General features: G+C 34.5%; 1 protein-coding gene across 1 annotated transcript in view; it reads right to left on the bottom strand.

Annotated features, from left to right (window-relative positions):
* The window catches only part of LOC142340385 (uncharacterized), a 46,651-nt gene extending 29,237 nt beyond the window's left edge, over positions 1 to 17,414 (bottom strand). The window contains exons 1-6 of the mRNA XM_075390962.1: positions 17,383 to 17,414; positions 16,819 to 16,952; positions 13,364 to 13,461; positions 12,956 to 13,004; positions 5,614 to 5,879; positions 4,793 to 4,910 (exon numbers count right to left, since the gene is read on the bottom strand). Of these exons, the coding sequence (XP_075247077.1) occupies positions 4,793 to 4,910; positions 5,614 to 5,879; positions 12,956 to 13,004; positions 13,364 to 13,461; positions 16,819 to 16,952; positions 17,383 to 17,414 (697 nt within the window). The remainder of the gene's footprint in view (positions 1 to 4,792; positions 4,911 to 5,613; positions 5,880 to 12,955; positions 13,005 to 13,363; positions 13,462 to 16,818; positions 16,953 to 17,382) is intronic.
* Positions 17,415 to 22,048: the final 4,634 nt, after the last annotated feature.

Genomic DNA, 22,048 nt, shown 5'->3' with positions numbered 1-22,048 from the left:
AGGTAATCTCGCGCATCTGCGTTTTCGCACAGCTAGTTCAGACCTTCCTCTTTATAGAATGATCAGAGGGTAGAAATCACCGTAGACAAATTTCAATCTAATAGTATAATAGGAACTTTTAGAAAATACATACTATTAGCAAAACCTGCCGTGAAAACTAATACTTTTTTACAAACCTAATTGAAAACGACTGTAGTACAAAGCCTATAAAATCAATATGCACTTCTGCACTGTCATCCAAATAAAACTGTACTTCATCAGAAAAAATAATACAGCTGTCTAACATATGAAAAAGTCATAATAACAGAAAACTGGACAATAAACCTCAACTTTTCTAAAACTAATTAAGTCAAATTCATCCCAGCGAAAAGGTGCTCAAGGCATATTTAAAGAAATTTAGATAAGACATGATTAATCTAATCATAAAAGTACAAATTAAAAAATAACGAAACGGTAAAATTGTGACGGAAACGATATAAAAGGGAAACGGTAAATATAACGGAAATATAAAGGAAACTTAAAAATAATGACAAACAAATCAGTTCAAACAACCCAACATAAAACGTTATGTAACGCAAAAACTCCCCATACGCAGTAAAAATTTGAAAGATGGAAACAGCACTCAAGCAGAGAAAATAGCTCAAAAGTGCAGAAAAAGCCTAACAAATGCTTAAAATGGCCAAATATCATTCCAAAACTACAATTGAAAATAACAAGGAGGCTCGATAATGTGCATTTGCACATGATGTTCCGATCCAACCCATCCACGTTTTGATTTAATAGTCTACCAAATGTGGAAGAAAAAGAAAAGGTTCAAAAAATCACGTATATTTCAACAAGCAATTAAGCGCAAAAATAATGCTGGATTAGAGAGCCGATGAGACTTCCGTTCAAGGAGAGTACTGGATTAATAACGACCAAAACTCGATGACTATATTTAAAAAACAGAAAATAAAAAAAAAATGAAAACGGAAGCCGATAAAGCGCAATCTAAACAAATCAACCGGTACTTCATTAGATGATCATTCGTTAAGATATAAGACATCTCAATAAAGCGACCGGTGACTGATCCAAAGTAAGAGCACAGAGGAAAAAGTTCAAAAACACGATTCTCTTGTTGAAAACAACCAATATCAAATTGATTGAAACCACTCTGTATCCACTACGCTCATTAAGAAGGCTAATTTATACCTCTTAAGAAGCAATTGAGACTTGTTGTTATCCGTAACAAGTCGGATGACTGCAAAAATAACAGCAAAAAAGGAACAAAAAACAATTGAATTTAACAAGAAAGCGGTGCATCAACCGTTAAAACCACGAGCTGTTCGTGAAGAAAATTGAACACAATTAATTTGGCACTTTTTCAACGCCAATTGTTCCACACCATTAGTGTGATAATGTGAAAGGAAACGAAAAACTCAAGAATAAACGAATATCCAAATATCACACTTTTCTTATGAAAATGCGTAGGACAAAAGCCAAAAAACCATTAGTTTCGAAAAAATTATTATAAAGATGGGATCTTTGTTTACTGGAAAGAAGATTCGGCCTGTCGTTACAGACACCAAGCTACAAAATTGAAACAAATAATATTAAAGTGACAAATTTCAAATATCCACTGATTTAAAAGAAAAATTTTCATAAGTTCAAAAGAAACCATAAGCTTTCAACTTAAAACAAAAACAGATCAATTTGCATTTGCTCAGGAATCTAATTCTGCTTGTTTTTATTGAGACCAAATCATAGGACAACAAAAACAGCAAATATGGACAGAACTCGAAATTTCACAAACAAATTATCGAAGCCACAGTGTTGACTCATTATATCTATAATACACTAAAAACCATTAAAAACTATAATTTGACGAAAGCAATCAAATGATTAGTTTTGATCCCTTTTTATTTTAACTGGGTCTTCTAGGTGAAGGGTCTCCGAGGAAAAGACAACAAAAAAGATCCACAAATATTGACCAAATCCTAAAAGTCACAAAATTCTGATGTAAACACATTTCTAAGCTCTAGGGACATCAGTCAGAACATAACCAACAGCAAAAATTTTGTTAAGAGCAACAGAAAATTGAAAGTTTAAAAATTAATTGAAAGTCTTTAAAAGCGTAAGCAAAAAACTGAATTCAGGAACCATATTCAGTTAAACAATCTTGGAAGCAATCAATGCCTTTGATTGTCAAAAATATGCCGAACGACAATAAAAGTAACGAAATTTAGAGCCGAAGACGAAAAAAAAATCCTAATAAATTTTGGGAATCACGGATAGGCAGCCATTAAAACTATAGGCTAAGTACAAAATTGTTTTCTTAAAAAATTTTTTGAAAGTAATTAAAATTTTTAGCTCTAATCCGAAATCAGTAAATACATTCATCTAAACATCTATTGAAGCAATTAAAACTTTTGATTGACAGGAATATGCCCTACGAAACGAAAAGAACCCCAATTACAGGCAAAGACAAAAATCCAACAAGTTGTTTGAGAGAACGGCTTCGCAGTCGTTAAAACTATCAGCTATTCACGGAGGTGATTAAAAATGTTTATTTCACGCATTCTTTCAATGCCACAGAAATCATTTAAAGCTTACGAAAATACAATGTCAAAGCCATAAAATCTATGAGCTTTTCTATGAAGACAAACTATATTTTCATATGACCTTATTTTAAACAATTTTGAAAAAGACCGCGGCCTAATATAATCCGAAAAATTAATTACTAAAAATCCATGATGAGTTCAAACCTCGCCCTGATTTTTCTCAGCGTTCAACAAAAGCAATTAATTATTCCATATGTTTGCAAAATAGATCAATTAGCAAAAGAAATATTTCAACAAACCATAAATAATTCATGAATTTTGTATAATTATTAGGTTTATTTTTCGAAAAACCGCCAAAACAATTAACTCCAGATAACTCCTACAGGACTCGAATGTACAGCTATCGTTTTTGAAATGTTCAAAAATTGTGGCAGCAGATGTTAGGTCTCTACTTCCTACAAATTTAAACGAAGTAGGATACAAAAACTTATTTTGAGCCTTTCTTGAAAAAAGTCCCAAATTCGAAAAACTTAGCAGAAATTTTAGCTAAAAAACTCGGATAAAACAAATGCGCGAGCATTCTCTTTCCTTAACCGTAAAACCAATAACGTTATTTTTAAAAATATTATTAAGTTTTAGCAAAAGTGACGAAAATTTTGTCAAAAATTACCGAAAATGTAGAAAAAACAAAGGAATTCACTCTACTTTTCTCAAAAATTGAAAACTCGATAACTCCCTGTAAAAAACGAAAATCAAACAAATCGTTTTCATTCCATAATCTACGCTGGAGGAGCTTTCTAATGATACCAGTCTCAACTCTCTACGATGATTATATCGATCGGCCAAAATTGTCTGAACAAAAAAAAAACCCATTTGAGTAAACAGTTCCTCCCCCCACAAGTGGGTCCGAACAAATACCAGACAAGCCACTTTGGCAGAAAAAGGTAGAGCTAAAACTTAAAACTGCTTTGAAAAATTAGTGATCAATTTCCACAACACAATTTTTGCTTTCTTGCAAAAGTTTATATGAACAGAAAAACCACATCCTGTGAAAAGAGAAGTAAAGTTGACATTAAAAGAAACAAAAAACAGAATCAGAAGCAAGTGGGAGCAAGAAGGTAAACAAAAAACAAGGCAGGCTGAAACAAATTTGGCTGACTAAATTTTCTCATTTTGATAAAAATATGAAAAACGGTAAGAAATTGACAAAACCGGCCAAATAATTTGTCATTTTTTCAGTAAAAAATGGTACTATGACAGCCAATGTGTAATCAATTGGTCATCAGATATGTCTAAAAGCAAGAAGCGTCTATTTAATTTACAGTAAAAGCAATAAGCCAACAAAATGGTCAAAAATTTGCCAAAATAGCCCATAAAATCAAATAGCCCATAAACTCACAAAATAGCCCACGAAAGTTCAAAAAACATTCAAAACATCTCCCATTAGCGCCAAAAAAACCTCAGATCACAAGAAAAACAATCTTTATATCAATAACTTAGTCTACAGAAGCGCTCTTTCTAAATAGCCCGTATGAATAAAATCTACTCTTTTTTCGCTCTTGTATATAAATTTTGTCAACAGTAAAACAGCGTTTTTCACGCATTTTACTTCCTAATTCAGTTTCAATCCAGATAATTATTGATTGGAAAAATTCTTCTACACTCCTCTTCTCCTCCTGAAAACTGGTCACCAGTACCCCTTCAAGTCGTTAAAAAAGACAGTTCCCCAACACAATTCGTCTTTGAAATGTGAAAAACAGCCGGAAGAATTCCAGAATTGATATCAAGTCTCCTCGTGTTTGCCGAAAAAACGGCCTAGGGGATTAATTACACTCACTAGAAGAAGTTAAAAAAACAGAAAATGATTTTAAAAATGGTTTTCGAAAATATTTAAAAAAAAAACAAAATATATATCTATCATATATATAAACAATAGTTGAAACAAAAAACTCTTGAAAAAGCCCTAGATGATCTAAGCTTCCCTCGCTTAGAGAAATTTTATACGCCATAATTTCTTGCTCTCTCAAATATAACGGTATGGATGAAAAATCGCTCTCACTAGCTAAACTCTTCAATTTCCATCAGCAGCGTTTTACTTCCTTCATCAATTTCACTCCAGAAAAATTCAGATTAAAATAAAGGACATTCATCCTCGCATACTGCTCTCCTAGTCGTACTAAAAATAGGAGCACAATGATAATCAGAAACTAGTGTGAAAAAACAAATTGATGAAGTTACTGTTTGAGAGATACTAACAGCTATCATATCGTTTCCAGGACATATGGGCTGTGCGAAAGAGAACTTGCCCTTGGATGAATCCTCGTACACTTCGTAACTATTAGTTGCAGGCTGGTAGATTAGAATCGCACCCTGAAATTACAAAACAACGATAATAAAAACACGTTCTCAGTAAATTACTTTCGCAACTATTTACATGATCATTGAAGTAGCGCAAAACTGAACTAATGCCAAGAGCCATTTTGTCCGTTTAATTAGGGTTTCCCAGCTAATTAAAAACAAGGTGTATTTAAAAACTTCAATTTATTCGATTAACGTTACCGAACCTTTTTTAGTCTGTAATTTTATTGATAACCAATCCGTTTTGTTCGATACGGTCTCCACCGATAACCCAGAATAAAAATTTTAAGATAATTTCGAGAAACATATAAAAAAAGAAATCAAAACTCCTTCAAGCTAGGGCCAATCTATAGAGAAAACGATTCTTAAAAAGGTTAATTAGATATTTACTGAGAAAGACCGAAAAGTAACTCAACCAGGCGGGGAAAAATTGTGTTGCTCCACCATTTCAAAGTCTAATATTGATTCATCGGGTTCTTTTCTCAACCATTTATTGCCTGAATTATATTTAGACCATACTTAGTCTAGCATTTAGACCAACTTTTCTAGTCTATTATAAGCACTTATACGAATTTAATATGACAACAGAACAACTAATGAAGTCAATCTCCAATTGAATTAGCGAAATTGATTTTTCAAACCACATATTTGATCCGCTAATTTCACGAATGACGTCAATGAAAATCATTAATAAAAAAAAAACATATTTACGCACATTCTTGGTCCTGAATACAATTTTGTCGTAGTAGAGTGAAAAATATCCCGACAGGATGCTCTGATTTGTGTACAAATGAGAGACCAGCTTTGCATTGGTTGCGAGAACAGTGGGCGATTTGTCCTCAGCCAAGTGACCTTTGACTGCAGTGGGTGCGGAGGGGGTCACATCTAGACAGATGATCTGACCCAACTCAGTGGCAATGTACACTCCGTTTTTGTGAACTAAGATTACATTGATTGCGCAATCTAGGACTTCGTTTTCACCTAAATGTTCACTAAATAAAACAAACAAAATGCATAAAGTAAACATTATTTGAGAATTCATTCTTTGTGATCGTCAAATTATTTAACAACCAACCATTGGCAATGAATACTTTGCACCCGTATTAAAAAACACAGGACAGAAAAAAAATGCTAGAGCGCTTTAATGGAGAAAATTTTAGAATCAATGTGTACACGCCAGGGATCGAAACATTTATAGGAGGCGTCTACTCTCTTGAGCGCAGGTGCACATGTTACAAATTCATGTCACAAATCAAGAGTTTTGAATTTTTAAGGAGGGAAATTTTTAATTGACAACAAGGAGGCTCGGTAATGTGCGTTCACACATAATGTGCGTTCCGACCCCGCTCATCTACATTTTTCACTTAATTATCTACCAAATGAGGAAGAGATTAAAACAATTAACGTATCAACTTATCATTCAACAAACTACTAAATGAATAAAACAATCTATCTAGGAGGGCCGATAAGACCGGTAACTACCATAATATGACTACCAGAACAAAAGCCGATAAAAATCAAATAATTACAAATGTTAATTACGATTAAAACTCGTTGTCCATTTTTTGAAAACCATCAGATAAAACTCAATCTAAAGAAGATTAACCTGTACACTATTAGAAAAAAGGGGCCTTTTCTTCAATGCAACTTGGTAACAATTCGATAAGAATTGAGCGGAAGCGCAAAGTTTAAAAAAAACTTTGCTTTTTTTAAAACGTTGCTTTATTTGCTTTTTTCAAACTGATTAGAAAAATTATGCATCAAATGAAATCACTGAGAGATTCTTTTATACCTCCATACAGAGCAATTCAGACTTGTCTCTATTCAGGAAATGTCAAACGACTACAACAAGAACGACAACTGCAGGCAGAAAGAAAAAGATTTGCATGAAAATGTCCACGAAAAAACCTACAAGAAAACGATGTCCCCGCCAATTAAACAATAGGCTGTTCGCTAAAAACAATAAAAATTATTAATCGCTTTTTTCAAATGACTAGAGAACCACCCATTATTGTGATATTGTGAAAAGAAAACGAAAACCTACAAAAATGGACGCAAAAGCAAAAATCAGGAACATTTTAAAAAACTGGTTGTACCAACACCAACGACCAGTTGAGGACAATAAAACCGTTATAAAGAGCAAACTTCAGTTCAGTAGATAACGGATTTGACTTGTCTATAGACATGCTAAGCTACACGCTAACCGAAATAAGATTGGCAAATCTCAGAAATCCCCTGTTTTTCTTTAAAAAACAAATATTTTCTAAATTAATAGCCAACGTAAGCTTTCGACTAAAAGAGTAGACAGCTTATCTTGCGACTTCTTCGGAAACTAATTGCACCTGTTATTAGTGAGACTAAGTCATAAGACTATAAAACAACATCAATTAGAGAAGAACTAAAATCTTCACAAAAAAACTTTACGAAACCACAATGTTGAAGCAATTAAATTTATAAAACATTAACCGCGAAAAAATTTTTTGTGTCCAGTTTGAACATCATAAAGCCTTTCTTGTAAAACGACTATCTCAAAATGACTGCAAAAAGAACCGCAAATATTGAAAAGTATCTAAATTTCAAAAAACTCTTCCGAAAAAATGTTCTAAGCCCTGAAGACATCAGTCGAAACGTTCAACCAGCAGAAAAAATATTCTTTGATTCAACAAAATATTAAAGAAATCTTTCAATAATGAGGCTAAGTTACGAAAGTGATAAAACATTGTGAAATAGAAAAAAAAACTCAAACCGGGACATAGGGATAAGCTGAAGAATGGTTTTACTTTTAGTTAGAAAAAAAATTTATTCGAAAATCAATTAAAACATTAGCTATATACCGATGTCAGTTATTAAGTTCAAAAATGTATCTATCGTTGGCCACTTAGAACTTATATTATCCAATATCTGACATACAACAACAATAGGTAACAAACAAATGCATGCTACAGGTTCACTTACACCTCATGTCATGAGGACGCCGTTTGGATTTTGACTGTTTAGTCCTAGTAATCAAAAAGAATGAAAAACACATGAAGGCAAAAAACAAGAATTCAGTTAAATTTCACTAAAACTCGTCTTTGAAACCATTTAAGCAATCGGTTCACTGAAAACGAGCTCTTTCTACATTCGGTCTCTTTTTTAAAGAAAAGTGAGCTGACAATAATGGAGCTGTGAATGAAATTTTTGTAAGTAAATAACATTAAAAAATCAAGCAAAATATTTTGAAAAAAGGCAGCTCTAAAAACGAAATAAAAAAATTTCTGATTGTAAGAATCCATGATGATATCAACACTATCCCTGACTTTGCTGCATACCCAAAAAACTACCCGAGTGTTTCACAAAATGCTTCCAAAAATGATGCTTTTTGAATAATTATCGAGTTAAATTTGCAAAAAACGGCAAAATTTTAATTACAGAAGCCTTTTAAAGTTTGTCGAGTTTCAACTAGATCTCTTTTGGAGTTAAAGGAGATTTTGCCCGCGGTCAGCAGGTCTCCTGTTATGGCAAACATAATCAAATTAGACCAAAAAAGCTTATTTTGTGCAATTTTTGAAGAAAAAAAATCTGAAATTTAAAAATTTGTATCTAAATTTTTAGCCAAAGAAAGGGTAATCAAACAATTCAGCAGTTCTCTCCTATGCCTAACGGTTACAACAACAATCTACCGTTAAAAGTTTTAACTTGTTTTAAATCATATTAGCAAAATTTCGCCAAATTTTAGCAAAAATTACTGAAAAAGTGAACAAAAACTGTCGAATATTCACAAAACTTCAAATATTAAACCTCCATAACTCCCTGCAAAAAAACGAAATTCAAAAAAAATTTCTAAATTCAATAATCTAGGTTGTACGCGCTTTTCAATGATACCTCTCACAACTCTCTACGATGAATATATCGATCAGCAAAAATTGACCGAACCAAAAAGACCCATTTGAGTATATATTCCTCCCTCCTCACAAAATATTGGATATAACGAAAAGTTCGTTTTATTTCCAGTTTACTGCAGCATTCAAGTGTAGGGTGTCGATTTCAATCCAACCTATTTAATAAACACGTTTTAGCAAAATTGAAGAAAATTTGGTAAAAAAATTACGGAAAAGGTGAATAAAAACAACAAAATTCACTCTACTTTTTTCAAAAGTTTTAACCTCGATAACTCCTTGTGAAAAGCAAAAATCACAAAACTCTCTCTAATTCCATATTCAACGCTGGCCGAGCTTTCTAATAATACCAGTCTCAACTCTCTACGATGAATATATCGACCGGCCAAAATTGTCTGAACAAAAAAAACTCATTTGGGTATGTAGTTCCTCCCCCCCGAAGTGGGCCGGAACAATTAACTTAATTAACATAACTGTGGTTATCAAAACTGCACGAAATGACAGCATAGCTATACAACAGATCTACATTTCAATGAATCACATTAATCAGTCCATTTTCATTTTCCAAATATGAAATGTTTGTTTTCATTCTCCCCACTTTGGTCAGGAAAGAACAAAAACATCTGCATGAAGGAATTGACATATCCTGAGCAATGTCTCTGGACTGGCGCGACTACTGAAGTTCTCTCCACTCCGTCGGGTGAGAACACAATGATGCGCTGCAAAACTTTAAATCCTTTACCTATGAAGAATTTCACTTCCTTTTGGTGATCTTTAGGTTTATCTCGAAATCAGCGGAGACTTTCACGGCGCGCAGGCTAGCAATATTACCGCAGACCGACAAGTTACAACTTCTGAGACTGTGACTGTGACAGCCATTTTAAAGCAATAGAAAATCTTACCCATTGATAAACTGCTGTCTGAAATTGTGAATATTCCTTTCAAGTTTTTTTTAAGACTGAAGATTAACCACCTAAGACTTTCACTGCCAATGGTGGCACACAATTCAGACCTTGCTGAGAACGTTTTTGTTCAAGCACCCAAATCTTTCAAATCTCAAATGCTTCAATTGTGTAACCTGACTTCTCAGCGGGATTTTGGCTAATGTTCGGTTAAAGGGGGGAAGTCAATGTAACATCAAGAGAAGCCGAAGGGATCAACGCTCACGATAGCAGAAAAACGTCCTTGGTCGCGATCTGAAAACTCATCATTGCAATTCCGTCCCCACGTTCATAACATACCACAGCATAGTCAGTGAATGCTTCCACAGTGCCTGGATTGCAATACGGGCGTTTTCTCTCAAAGTCGTGAACTTTGAATCCAAGTGTGTACATTACGCTTATCCAAATTTCATTGGGGAACAAATGCAGGCCTAAAGCATATTTGGGAGTTTCAGCTAACCACAATCCTGATTGACGAAGAGACAGCCACGCAAGTCTAGCCCTTTCTCTCACTGATGTCTGGTAACCCAATAAGTTCCGTATTTTTTAAGATCTAAAATCTCCTAAACTTTCTTTTGCGTAAATAACGACAACCCAAAAAAGTCAAAACAATTCCAGAGACCGTGCAGGTTCGTCTTTGGGAGATTGACCAGTGATTATTATAACCAAATCACTTGAAGCTATGAGGAGCCCCCGAAGCATCCTTATATTGGTCGTGAAGTTGTCTGACTCTAAAATCCAAAAATAATTTGAAAGGATGCCCGCTGTCACGCGTTGTCCGAAAAAACTGTCTCAAGAACTTAATTAATCGCAAGTCTCTCTATGGAAATTGTCAAAAATGTTCATAACCTCAATTATTTCAATTGTTGTTGGTGTATTGGCACGAAGAGAATACACAAGTTTTGGTGTCCCCAAGCAATTGCCAAAAATACGCAATACACGCTGTGAATGTTCTAGAAAAGGTAACTCAAATTCCCAAAAATTAGAAGTTTTTTTTCGTCCTTTTTTGGAAAACGAGGCAACGTATTTGTCGCTTCCTACGGCAGCTCCCACCAATTTGGAACCATTTGTAACCAGATTGCGTCTCAGATCTCTATCGATTGATGGCATATCTGTTTTTGACCACATATCAGCAGCATAGTCGTCATCTAAGTACCAGGTGTGTTGAGTATCTAAGTACAAGCTCCCTAGATTCTAAAATTATTGTCCAAAGTCAAAGAGAACAGCACTGGACCCATATGAATTGCTTTGCTGAACATCAGACTCAATCCGCATTGTAGTATTGTCGAACAGGGGTATGTACTGGCAGTAACAAAATTTCTTGAAAGCTGCTATGCCCAGAAAAAAAATTAGTGATAGCTGACAAATTAGTATGAATGCATGACCGAATTGAATGCATTCTCAAAGTCAATCTGAACAAACCAAAGAGAGGACAAATAGAGTATTATTTTGTAGTTAATTTAAGCAAAACGAAGTACCACCACTGCTCCTCCGCTAACCCAACTCCCAATTGAAACGTCTCAAACAGTTCATTTGCTTCAGATTTAGCTTTTTCCAGCAAAAACTTTGCAAAGAGTCGCCTCAGTAATTCACTAAAAGCAATGGGAGGCACTCAGCCCATTCTCTTCTGGAGTGCAGTAATTGAAGCACTGCAGAGTACTTGAAATTGACACGCAAAAATGGGAAAAATCTGTGTTGTAGATTCAACGCTGACTCCGATTGATCTGGGGCTGTACATTGCACTGAGTGTCGCAACCCTCGCGAGACTGCCAAACTCACCAAAGGTCAAGCGCTCCAGACGGTCCGATACACTATGCCCTAGATTACGTTTATGTTTTTTGCCCCCCGAGGCTGTCTGTTCTAAGAATGCACTTCGATACTCAAAAAATGCCAATTCAAGTAAACATCTGGACTCTGAAGTCGGTCATTTACTACTTGGGAGGATCTATATAGGAACTTTACCGGTATAAAACGAAAAATCGGCACATTTGTGCTCATTGTTGTCATTAGGTCAGGCAAAAAACTTCCATCCCCAATAAATTTGGTCACGCTGCCTATAAATTAATCGATAAAAAATAACCAAATAACCAATTCTGCTGAGATTTAACCAAAAGCTCGTCAATTTGAGCTGAAATTTCGTTTTCGAGAGTCGTTTTCTAAACCTCATCCAATGTATTTGATGAATTCTGGTATTTTTCTTAATATTTTCAAGCACCTGCACTTTATAAAAGTTGTTGGTTGCGTCAGGGAAAAATAGTTTTCTAACCGTGTCCATGTGATAATGCTCAAATTCCGGTTTTTTAAGTTCAACGAAAGTGAACCACTGCAAAAGACTGTAAATTTCACGCATTAGTATCGTGCATACAGCTATGATGATGGCTAGGAAAAGAATTATCCAACCGGTCAAAAACTGTTTTTGTTAGGTCGTTATCCTATCAATCTCCATAGACCAAACATCAACAATACGGCTCAACCCGGTAATAGGTTCCAAAAAAGATAGGATTTAAGGGTCCTATGAGTTGTAAATAAAAACTTATCTGTTCTTTCTTTCTTCGTGAGTATAACTAATGTTGCGGTTGCTCAAGAATCTCAGCGGAACCGATATATCACAGCCTGGTTCTCGAGTTTTACGCCGGCCTGGTTCTTCACAGGGTTCGATTGACTAGCAATCTCGTGGAAACAATTAGTCGCTCGGACGTATTAAGCACGGATAGTTATTACATGGCTCTAAATGCCTCGAATGTACGGTATTTGACTTTTAATGATCACCTAAAATATCATAAAATAAACAACTTAGGAAATTTAACAATAAATAACAAAACTATCAAAAAAATGCTAATTTTACACCATATAAGTGCTAATAGCCACACTTCTGGATCTGATGCGATAACGTTCGTTGGGTCCATGAGTGGCTTAGAGGTAACCCTAACTGTGCGCCATAATCTCGGGATGCTCAGGTTTTCCCTTCCAAAAATCGGGGATGGGGTGTACAAAATTACGGTCCCAACTTGTAAAAATTTTCAGTTTTGACCATTTTTGAGTTTTGACAAATTCTAAGTTTTTTCAGTTTCAAAAGTTATTTCTTGCTGTCTGATGGCTTTTGTTGCTGATTTGAAGTGGCGCCAACAACTAAGCCTATCAGACCAAAGCACGTGCAATTTCCCATTCAAAAAGTCATTTGGCCATGTAACAAAATTTGCATATTCCGCATGTTTTGAATTGGGGCCGTGCAACTTACCAAGGGGAACCTTGTGAAATATTTCTGTTGAGTGGCTTTCTGCATCAATCTGAAACAAAATCACCGCCTTGATTCCTCCTTAATTTAAGTTTACGTGAAAAAAACTTCCAAAGAGGTTTTAGTTTCAAATACTGCACGCCACATTTCATAAAACCACAAAGAAGATCCTAAAACCGGATGGAATTTGATTGTAAGAAGTAGATTTCAGAGTTATATTTATCTGAAATGCATAAAATATTATGAGTTCTTAGTGCAATGTTTGGACAATAAGGTTTTATTGTTTATTTTATCAACACCATCTAAAATCTAGCTATGCTTAATATTTCTTCCAAAAAAGTTTCAAAGTTTGATCATTTAATTGAATGTCAACTGATAAGTGGAATGTAATTTTGTTGTCCTTGCTTTCACCTTGAGTATCTCTCCATGTTTGCAGCCAAACAGCACGTGACCAGAGGGAAGCCAGGTGTGACAGAGAGGTACTACTGAATTCTGCTCCTCTCTCCATTCTGAAATGATCCCAACTCTGCCGGAAGGTAATAGCCGAATCCTTTTTAATTCCTCATATAAAATTGCATCAATATTAATTATTTTTGATCATCAATAAATAGGGTTCAAGTGTGATTGAAATTACAGAACATTACAGAGATTCAAATAAAAAAAAAATAGCCGGAAGAAATCCCGAAACGACTCGAGGGATAACATTGCCCATACTTATGACTAAACAACTACAACTACAACAACTACAACTATTGTGAACCCTGAACATCCACAAACGCCATAAAAAATTTGAGGAAGAATAGAAACGGCATTCAAAAACCAAAAAAAGAAATTGAAAAAAAAACCTAGAAAAATTTAATGACTTTTTAAATAGTGCAAGGAAACATAAAGCCGAATAAAGTTCCTTTGCAATTAGAGCAATGAAAAGCTCGCAAAACAGTGGGCAAGTCATAATAGGCTAAGAAACTTTTCAAAGATAAACTTTGGAAAAACTGCAAAAAAAAATTTAAAAAAAATGATTTAAAATTTTTCTGTCAATTTTCCTACAAAAAAATGATTTCTAACGAGAAAGATTTAGTCAATTGGTAACTGAATATTCCTTAAGTAAAAAGCTTCTATTCCAATCCCACATAAAGCATTAAAACAAAAAAAAACAAGCAAAAAATCAATAAATTTCGTCTAAAAATCAGCAAAACTGATCAAAAACCTCCAAATTAGCATTAAACTAAAATTAAATACTTGAAATCTTCAATTCCTATCGAAAAAAGCCTAAAACTAATACAATATCATAATCAAACCTCATAACCATCAAAAGTTGCAAAAAACTGCTTTTAAAAGCCGCACGTGAACAAAAAAATTTCGCTCGCTTAGAGAAATTTTTTTCACACATCAATTTCTCGCTCTCTCAAAAACAGCGGTATGAACAAAAACCACTCTCTTTTCGCTCCGCTATTCACTTTTGTTCAGCACGAAAATCACTCCAAATTTTTTCACGCGTTTCATTTCCCGCTTCAAAAATCACTCCAATAAAATTGATTAAAAAAAGCATAGCCTGAAGAATTCCGGAAACGACTCGAAGGAGAAAATTGCCCAAACTTATGACTAAACAACTAGAACAACTATTGTGAACCCTGAACCTCCACAAATGCCATAAAAAATTTAGGGAAGAACAAAAACGGAATTCAAAAACAAATTGAACAAAAAAAACTTAATGGCTTTTTAAAATAGTACAAGGAAACATGAAACCGAAAAAAATTCCTTTGCAATTAGAGCAATGAAAAGCTCGCAAAGCAATGGGCAAGTCATAATAGGCTAAGAAACTTGCCTAAGGTTAAAAAAAGAAAAACTACAAAAAAAAATAAGAAAAAAAGATTTGAAATTTCTCAAAATTATTTATACCAAGAAAACTTTAGTCAATTGGTAACTGAATATTCCTTAAGTAAAGAGCTTCTATTCAAATCCCACATAAAGCATTAAAACAAAACAAGAGGCAAAAAATCATTAAATTTCGTCTAAAAATCAGCAAAACCTCCAAATTAGCATTACACTCAAATTACTTACTTGAAACCTTCAATTCCTATCAAAACAAGCCTAAAACTAATACAGTATCATAATCAAACCCCATAACCATCAAAATTTGCAAAAAACTGCTTTTAAAAGCCGCACGTGAACAAAAAAATTTCGCTCGCTTAGAGAAATTTTTTTCACACATCAATTTCTCGCTCTCTCAAAAACAGCGGTATGAACAAAAACCACTCTCTTTTCGCTCCGCTATTCACTTTTGTTCAGCACGAAAATCACTCCAAATTTTTTCACGCGTTTCATTTCCCGCTTCAAAATTCACTCCAATAAAATTGATTAAAAAAGGACTTCTCCAATACTCCTCTTCGAGTCGTAATAATAAAATCAATTTTGTATCACCAAAAAGAACAACATGACCCAAATAATTGCTACATATTTTGATATTTTGTTTGAGAATATTTCACACAAATTATTCAACTCATTTTGCTACTCAGCTCATTTCAACTGCTTTTCGAATTTGGAAGACTGAACCATTGGCAAAAACTGGATATAACACTTCAGCTTATAGAGCCACTCGAATGCCAAGCTGGTTACGGATCAAGAAGTTTGGAGCTTTTTCACAACAAAAAGTTTCTCCGAGAAAATGTTTCATCAATGGGTAATCACAGTCTGATTTGTCAGCACAAAAGCATAGACTTGTTTCTCGGATTACTATTTTAGTCCTTCTTTTTCAGCTTATTATCGCATACTCCTGGTACTATCATATGCACCTCTCTACTTTATGAGTGATTCGTTACATCATAAGGCTATTCAGAAAAAAAATCATATTTTGAAATTATGATCTGATTGCTCAAAGAAAATTTTCTCGAAGATATCCAGTCGCGATCTGCTGCCAGATGATCTCTTTCGAATTATTCTCGGTAAGCCGATTTGGAAAAAACTTTATAATTTAGTTCTAAAGGATTTTTTCTCGGCTACCGGGTGAATGCAAAATGACAATTATTTTTGTGCTTTCGCTTTAAGGCCAATCATAAGCTTGCTAAGGTGGTCTCTAACCGTTGCTCAAACTCATGCATCAACTACAGGGTGGGACGAATAACAATTTTGAATCAATCGCGAGATCAATGATTCCGCGACAATTAATCAGGAAACAAAATTATTAACCAAATAAGGCAACAAAATATTATTAACAACTAAAATCTTCATTTTTTCAGGTGTGTATATCCATTTACTCCAAAAACTGTGTCAAACATCCAATAATACGTTCGCCTGTTACATCTATTGCCCAATAATGAAGAAATTTTGTTGGTAGGACAGCTATATTAACAATCACACACAAACTAAGCATATCAGTGTGTTAACACCTTCACAACACTGACAAAAAGGCAAAAGACTTAAAAGCTTTACACGTCTAAGTTCTTTGTTCTGTTCAAAAACTAACTTGATAGAGTAGTGATTAAAATGTTGCATTTATCATCGAATTAGCTCAAATACTTCTACTTCTACTAATAGGTTATTATTAATCTTCATTCAACTTATGTTGAGGCAAACTAGGGTTAGTTACTTATGATTTGTCTCATCTAATCTGCGGAAAGATATTCACAAATGACTACATTTTTTGTTAAAACAGTTCTCAATCAACTTTGACTACGATCATATCATCCTTCAAGAATCTTTATTTTCCGACGCCTTTTTCAGGAAGGAAATTTTACAACGAACTCTTTAACCTTTTTTCATGTTATTGACAGATTGGCGACTTTCTAATAAACATTAGTTGGTGACTAGCAAAAAAAATGGAGGGAAGTAGCACGAATAGGATTTGATTTAATTTGAATGTTGGCTACCTTTGCAGTTGAGAGCACTTTGGATGAGATCAGTGGATGCAATGTACTTGAGTTGGGCGAAGTCAGGGTGGCTCTCTGCATACTTGGGCTCCTCCTCTCCCAACAGACTGCTGTCTATCACCAGGCTGAACTGTCTGAACAACAACAACATTAAAAATCATACCCAACTATTTACCACACAGGTTCGCTTACAGATAGGGAAGCAGATTCTTTACTGGAAATTTTGAACTAATTGTTGTGGTTTAAAATCACGGTTCATTTCGACAAAAAATAGGTCACTTATTAGAGGACATTGTTCAAAAGAAGTGAATAATTATTGAAAATACTAATATAACGCATTAGAGCTAAAGCGCAGCATGGTCATCTCACCATTGAAATTGACAAGCTGGAAGTTTAAAATTTCAGTATTTTAATGTTGGTATAAAAAGTTGAAACAGAGTGAATTTCGTCCTGTTCTGTTTCAATAACTCAATAATTGCATTAGAGATGGAGATTCTCACGCATTACTATTAAGATAAATCAGATTAACCGCGACTACAGTGAACATTCTCTGTAATGACCTACAATATAGGATGGAGATGAGTAATAATTGACATGTCGATTACCTGTTTTTGAAGTTCTCTCTGAAGATTGATCAATTTAGTGTTAATCAAAAATTCGTGTTAAGTGACAGAAGTAGAATTAAATAAAGAATGCGACTATCAGTCACACATGGTTAGGTAACGGTTTTAGAATTTTATGACATTATGAGAAGACAACTTATTTGATTGCGAAAGCTTTAATTGTTTGATAAAGATCATTGTTGTCTATTGTCTACAAACGGTCAAAATATGAGCGCTATGAATCTACAACAAAAATGTTTCATAAAATACAAAGTTCAAAATATATAGAGCGAATACTCTTTGGCTTAAGCATTCAGATTTGCCCCATCCAAACTGTAGCGTGGGGGACTGCAAACTAAAAAGAGCTATTCAATTAATTAAATTTATCTTATTGAAATTCACGAAAATGCGTCGTTGTCAATAGAACCAATACAAACATTGCCAAAAAATATTCGGCAAACATTCTATTGTTTTGAGGAAATACCCCCAGGTTATTAGGTCTGAACCACCTTTGTTCGCGTCCCAATTCAGCTTAATCATCGACAGATTCTACGCAGTTTGCTATCTGGTTTCCTTTTAACAACTTCAAAACGTACAATTGATTGTCAGAGATAACTTTAACAAAATTTTCTGCCGATAGACTAAAAATGAACATTTGAATAAAAACCATTCACAGTGGTAAACCAAATTCCAGGTTTTGCAATTCCAGATTGACGACGACTTAGTTTTGGTTGTTGGTAAGAAATTTGTGGAATACTTGCAAACTGATGAACTTGAAACAAAGCCTATCGGGGAAAAAACAAAGATAGTAGGCAGGTAATTAAACTCAAAACTTCATTAAACGAAACGAGTTCCTCGGAACCTACAAAGTCAGAATGGGATACGCAGTATAAACTTTGTATCGGAGTTGCTCAGACAATAGGTTTTTATTACTGTGGTTATCAAATTTTTGTTGTGCATTTGATAATGAACCATTTGACATGCGTTGAGGTCTATGCATTTCTTCTATGCTTCGCTTCGCCCCTTAATCATCTTTTGAAAAAAAATGTAAACATTCAGGAGACGTGCAACTGGTTACTTGGATATCGGCAAACTTTTAACCTGAGAAGGACGTAAACAAAACTACGGATCAGGCCAAGCGTCAATTTTGAACTAAAATAGCTAAGTTTAAACTTTAAGACTAAATAGTCGGCCTAGGGCAACCAATAAAATTTTCGAAAATACCAATCAGCTGAAACTAGCTCACACAAAGCGAAATTCTTTTAAAGTTTCATTCTATCACTCTTCTCAGACTACTCTGGTTAACGGTTTCTCCAGCTTTTACGGTTCTCCTGCATGGCATGTCAACCTAAGAGATATCCGATTACTCCAGAACTTCAACATGGAACGCTTGAGTTGGTGTTTCAGAAAAAAGCTCTAATGATCTTTTGGCTGCTGCTGATGCAATTCATCCGAAGTTTTGTTATAACTATTTTCAAAGGCACCAATTGTATTCATTTTGATATTTATTTCATTATAAAAACATGCAGATCTTTAGGGATTGGAAAAACAGTATCGACATTACTTCTGAATTCAAAAAATGTACCACTGAAACTACCTATTTTGATTGTATTACTTCTTCGGTCAATGATTTTAATGACAATAAAGACTTCAATATTTTGTGCCCCCAAAGAGCTACAAATCGCTGTTAAAACATTTTTTCATAAATTTAGGTAACTTCAAGTATGATTTGACACAACTTTGTAGATGGTCGATCAAATGGCACGTACTGTACCGTTTGCCGATGCTGATTTTGAAATGTTATGTTGAATTTCAGTTGCTTTTTTTAATCATTTGTACATTTCGTAAAGATTATATTGAGTATTGTCCAAATTCGTTTTCTGGTCAATTTAATCCTTCGGATACTACTACTACTACTACTAAGTGCAAAACAATGTTTGTTCATAGCAATGCCTAAGAACAAAATAGTTCTCGGACAGTTTTTTTTAAATACACCAACCTCACATGCGAGCACAAGATCATCAAACGCATTTTAAAGTTATCAAGTACAAGTTCGGAACATAAAAATGATTTCAAATTTTAAGATAGGCGATATAACCAGCTCTCAAAAAAGCAGAATACAGTAATTATTGCCAGCATTGGAAACCTTTTGCATTCTGAACTACTTTTGACGAAGTAAAAAAGACAATAATAAAAACATAACCGACTAACGTCGGGCAAATTGCTCTCAAACGACCGGCGAGCGTTTGGCTTCCTCAGTACCTAGCCACTGTTTAGTGAGGTTAGCTTAAGCTTGATTGAAGGGGCCTGAGATTAGGGTAAGAGACAATGAAATCACGCCACATAAGAGCCGCTGAAAAGCGGCATCAACAAAAGAATTAAGGAGAGAGATTAAAAGTGAGCGAGAAGGAGAAGGAAAGAAACGCCAGTCAACACAGAGAGAGCGAGAGAGAGAGAGAGAGAGCTAGGAATTTTTTCCATGATGAGACTCGACTCTACAATTTCAAGTTTTCTAAACTTGTTAGTAACTAAATCATATAGAAAAAAACTAAAAGTGCAAAATTCCAAAAAGTTTTCACATTTCTCAGTAAATAAAATGTTCGAAAACATTTTTTGTCTCTGGATTTTTGTCATTTAAGCCAACTGCAAGACTTATTACTTTATAGTCTTTTAAGTTATAATCTCTTAAGTTATGAAATCGTCGGAAAAGTTTTGAAATTTTTCAAAAAAATTGTTAAAATCTTTAAAAACACTCCATTGCATCTGGAAAATATACAATAACTCACTATCAAACTCTAGAGGAGATTCCTAGGCTCTTGAGGCTAGATTAACCTATAAAATGATAAAAAATGTCAAAAAACTTGAAAAAATAGCAAGTTTTATAAATTTATAAACAAATAGATAAAATTTGTAATATTAGAAAGTTGAAAACCATTCCATTACCACTAAAAACTATGTAGCCACATATTCTCAAACCCCTAAGCAGGTTTTCTGAACTCTGAGGCTGAAAAATCTTGAATAATGGCAATAAATGTTATAAATAAATGTCATTTAATGAATAATGACAATAAATGTTATATATAATTTTTTTTTAAAAAATGCTAAAATTCGTGATGTTAAAATCTTGAAAAAAATTCCATTACGTCTATCAAAATATACAGTAACCTATCATCAAACCCTAGAGGAGGCTCCCTCGCTCTTGAGGCCGGATAAACCTAAAAACCGACAAAAATTTTCAAAAAACTTGAAAAAATTTGCAATTTTTTTCAAAAAATTGCAAACATTCGCTAAGTTGAAATGTTGAAACAACTCTATTACAACTAAATGTGCAGTAACCTATTATCAAACCATAGAGTGGGTTCCCTGACATCTAGGGTTGATAAAACTCAAAATTTTGACAAAAGTTTTACAACAATTTTCAAAAAGCTTGAAAAAATTGTGAAAATTTGTATAAATTTGCTTGTTTTAGCGAGCGGTTGTTCGTCAGTAGCTAGCCACGGGGGGGGGGGGGGGTGCTGATGGGGTGGCAACAGTCGGGTGGGGGCGCGGTGGGGGGGTGGGTCAATAGTGGTGGGGGGGTCAACAGTTGGGGGGGGGGGGGGGTCTTCAACCTCTAAGAACCACTCGTCACACCATAATTATAAGTCACCAAAACAGTTTGAGCTGAAACAGAGCTGAAAGGCTCTAAGAGCACATAATGCCCGCTAGGCGCTACCTGTTTATCTCGTTTTTGAGGACGAAAAGTCAAAAGCGTCAGACGAAAAATCGGTCAAACGAAAAATCGGTCAAACGAAAAATCGCATAAAAAAAGACCGACAGGACTAATATAATTGCTACAAACTTCGTTTGAGAGCAATTAATCAAGATAATAACGAACAGCTAATGTGGGTTGAGATTACACCCTAACGTAACTGTAGCAATAAATTTCTTATTATAAGACATTCGAGCTAACAGAAGAAAATCAAACAAAAACACTTTCCTATTCTTTAAAAACTTTGTATACGGAATATCTACGCATTCTCTCAGATAAATGTAGAATACGATTGCAGGGGAAAACTTTCGATGTAATTAACTCAAATCTAGGCGATACATTTCAATTGGTGTAAGTCAAGCAGAAAGCATTAGCAGCTGCTAAATTACCGTTTGGAGGTCGACAAAACTCTACATAGATTAGATATATCCATTGTTCAACAAAGTATATCCAAAAGAACAACAAAAGAAAATTATATTTCTCTAAGCGCATCATGGTATTGTAAGAAAAATAACAGGAAGCACAAGAAAGTTTAGTAAGATCTCAAACCAGCTTTGATGCCTCACAGAGGTCTAACAAAGGGAATTTACAATCAATTCTCAGATTTAAGCATAAAAAGAGCTTTCAGAAATCAGTTTTTGATTGGACTTTAACAAACACAATTTTAGGATTTCTGACAAAACAACACAATAAACCACAACCTTTGAGAATCTTGGTATTATTTCAGATCAGAAGCTAACTGCACATAGCATTTGTTTAGAGACGCATAAACGGATAACATCGGGCGAATCGCTGTCAAGCGACTGGAGATCATTCGGCTGTAGCAGACAGCGCTGGCTATGTGGGGCTAGATTAAGCTTAAGAGAGAGGATCGAGG

The sequence above is a fragment of the Convolutriloba macropyga genome, chromosome 5, assembly GCF_964194025.1.
Source record: "Convolutriloba macropyga chromosome 5, txConMacr16.3, whole genome shotgun sequence".
Lineage (NCBI taxonomy): Eukaryota > Metazoa > Xenacoelomorpha > Acoela > Convolutidae > Convolutriloba > Convolutriloba macropyga.
This window is presented reverse-complemented; position numbering and strand designations above follow the sequence as displayed.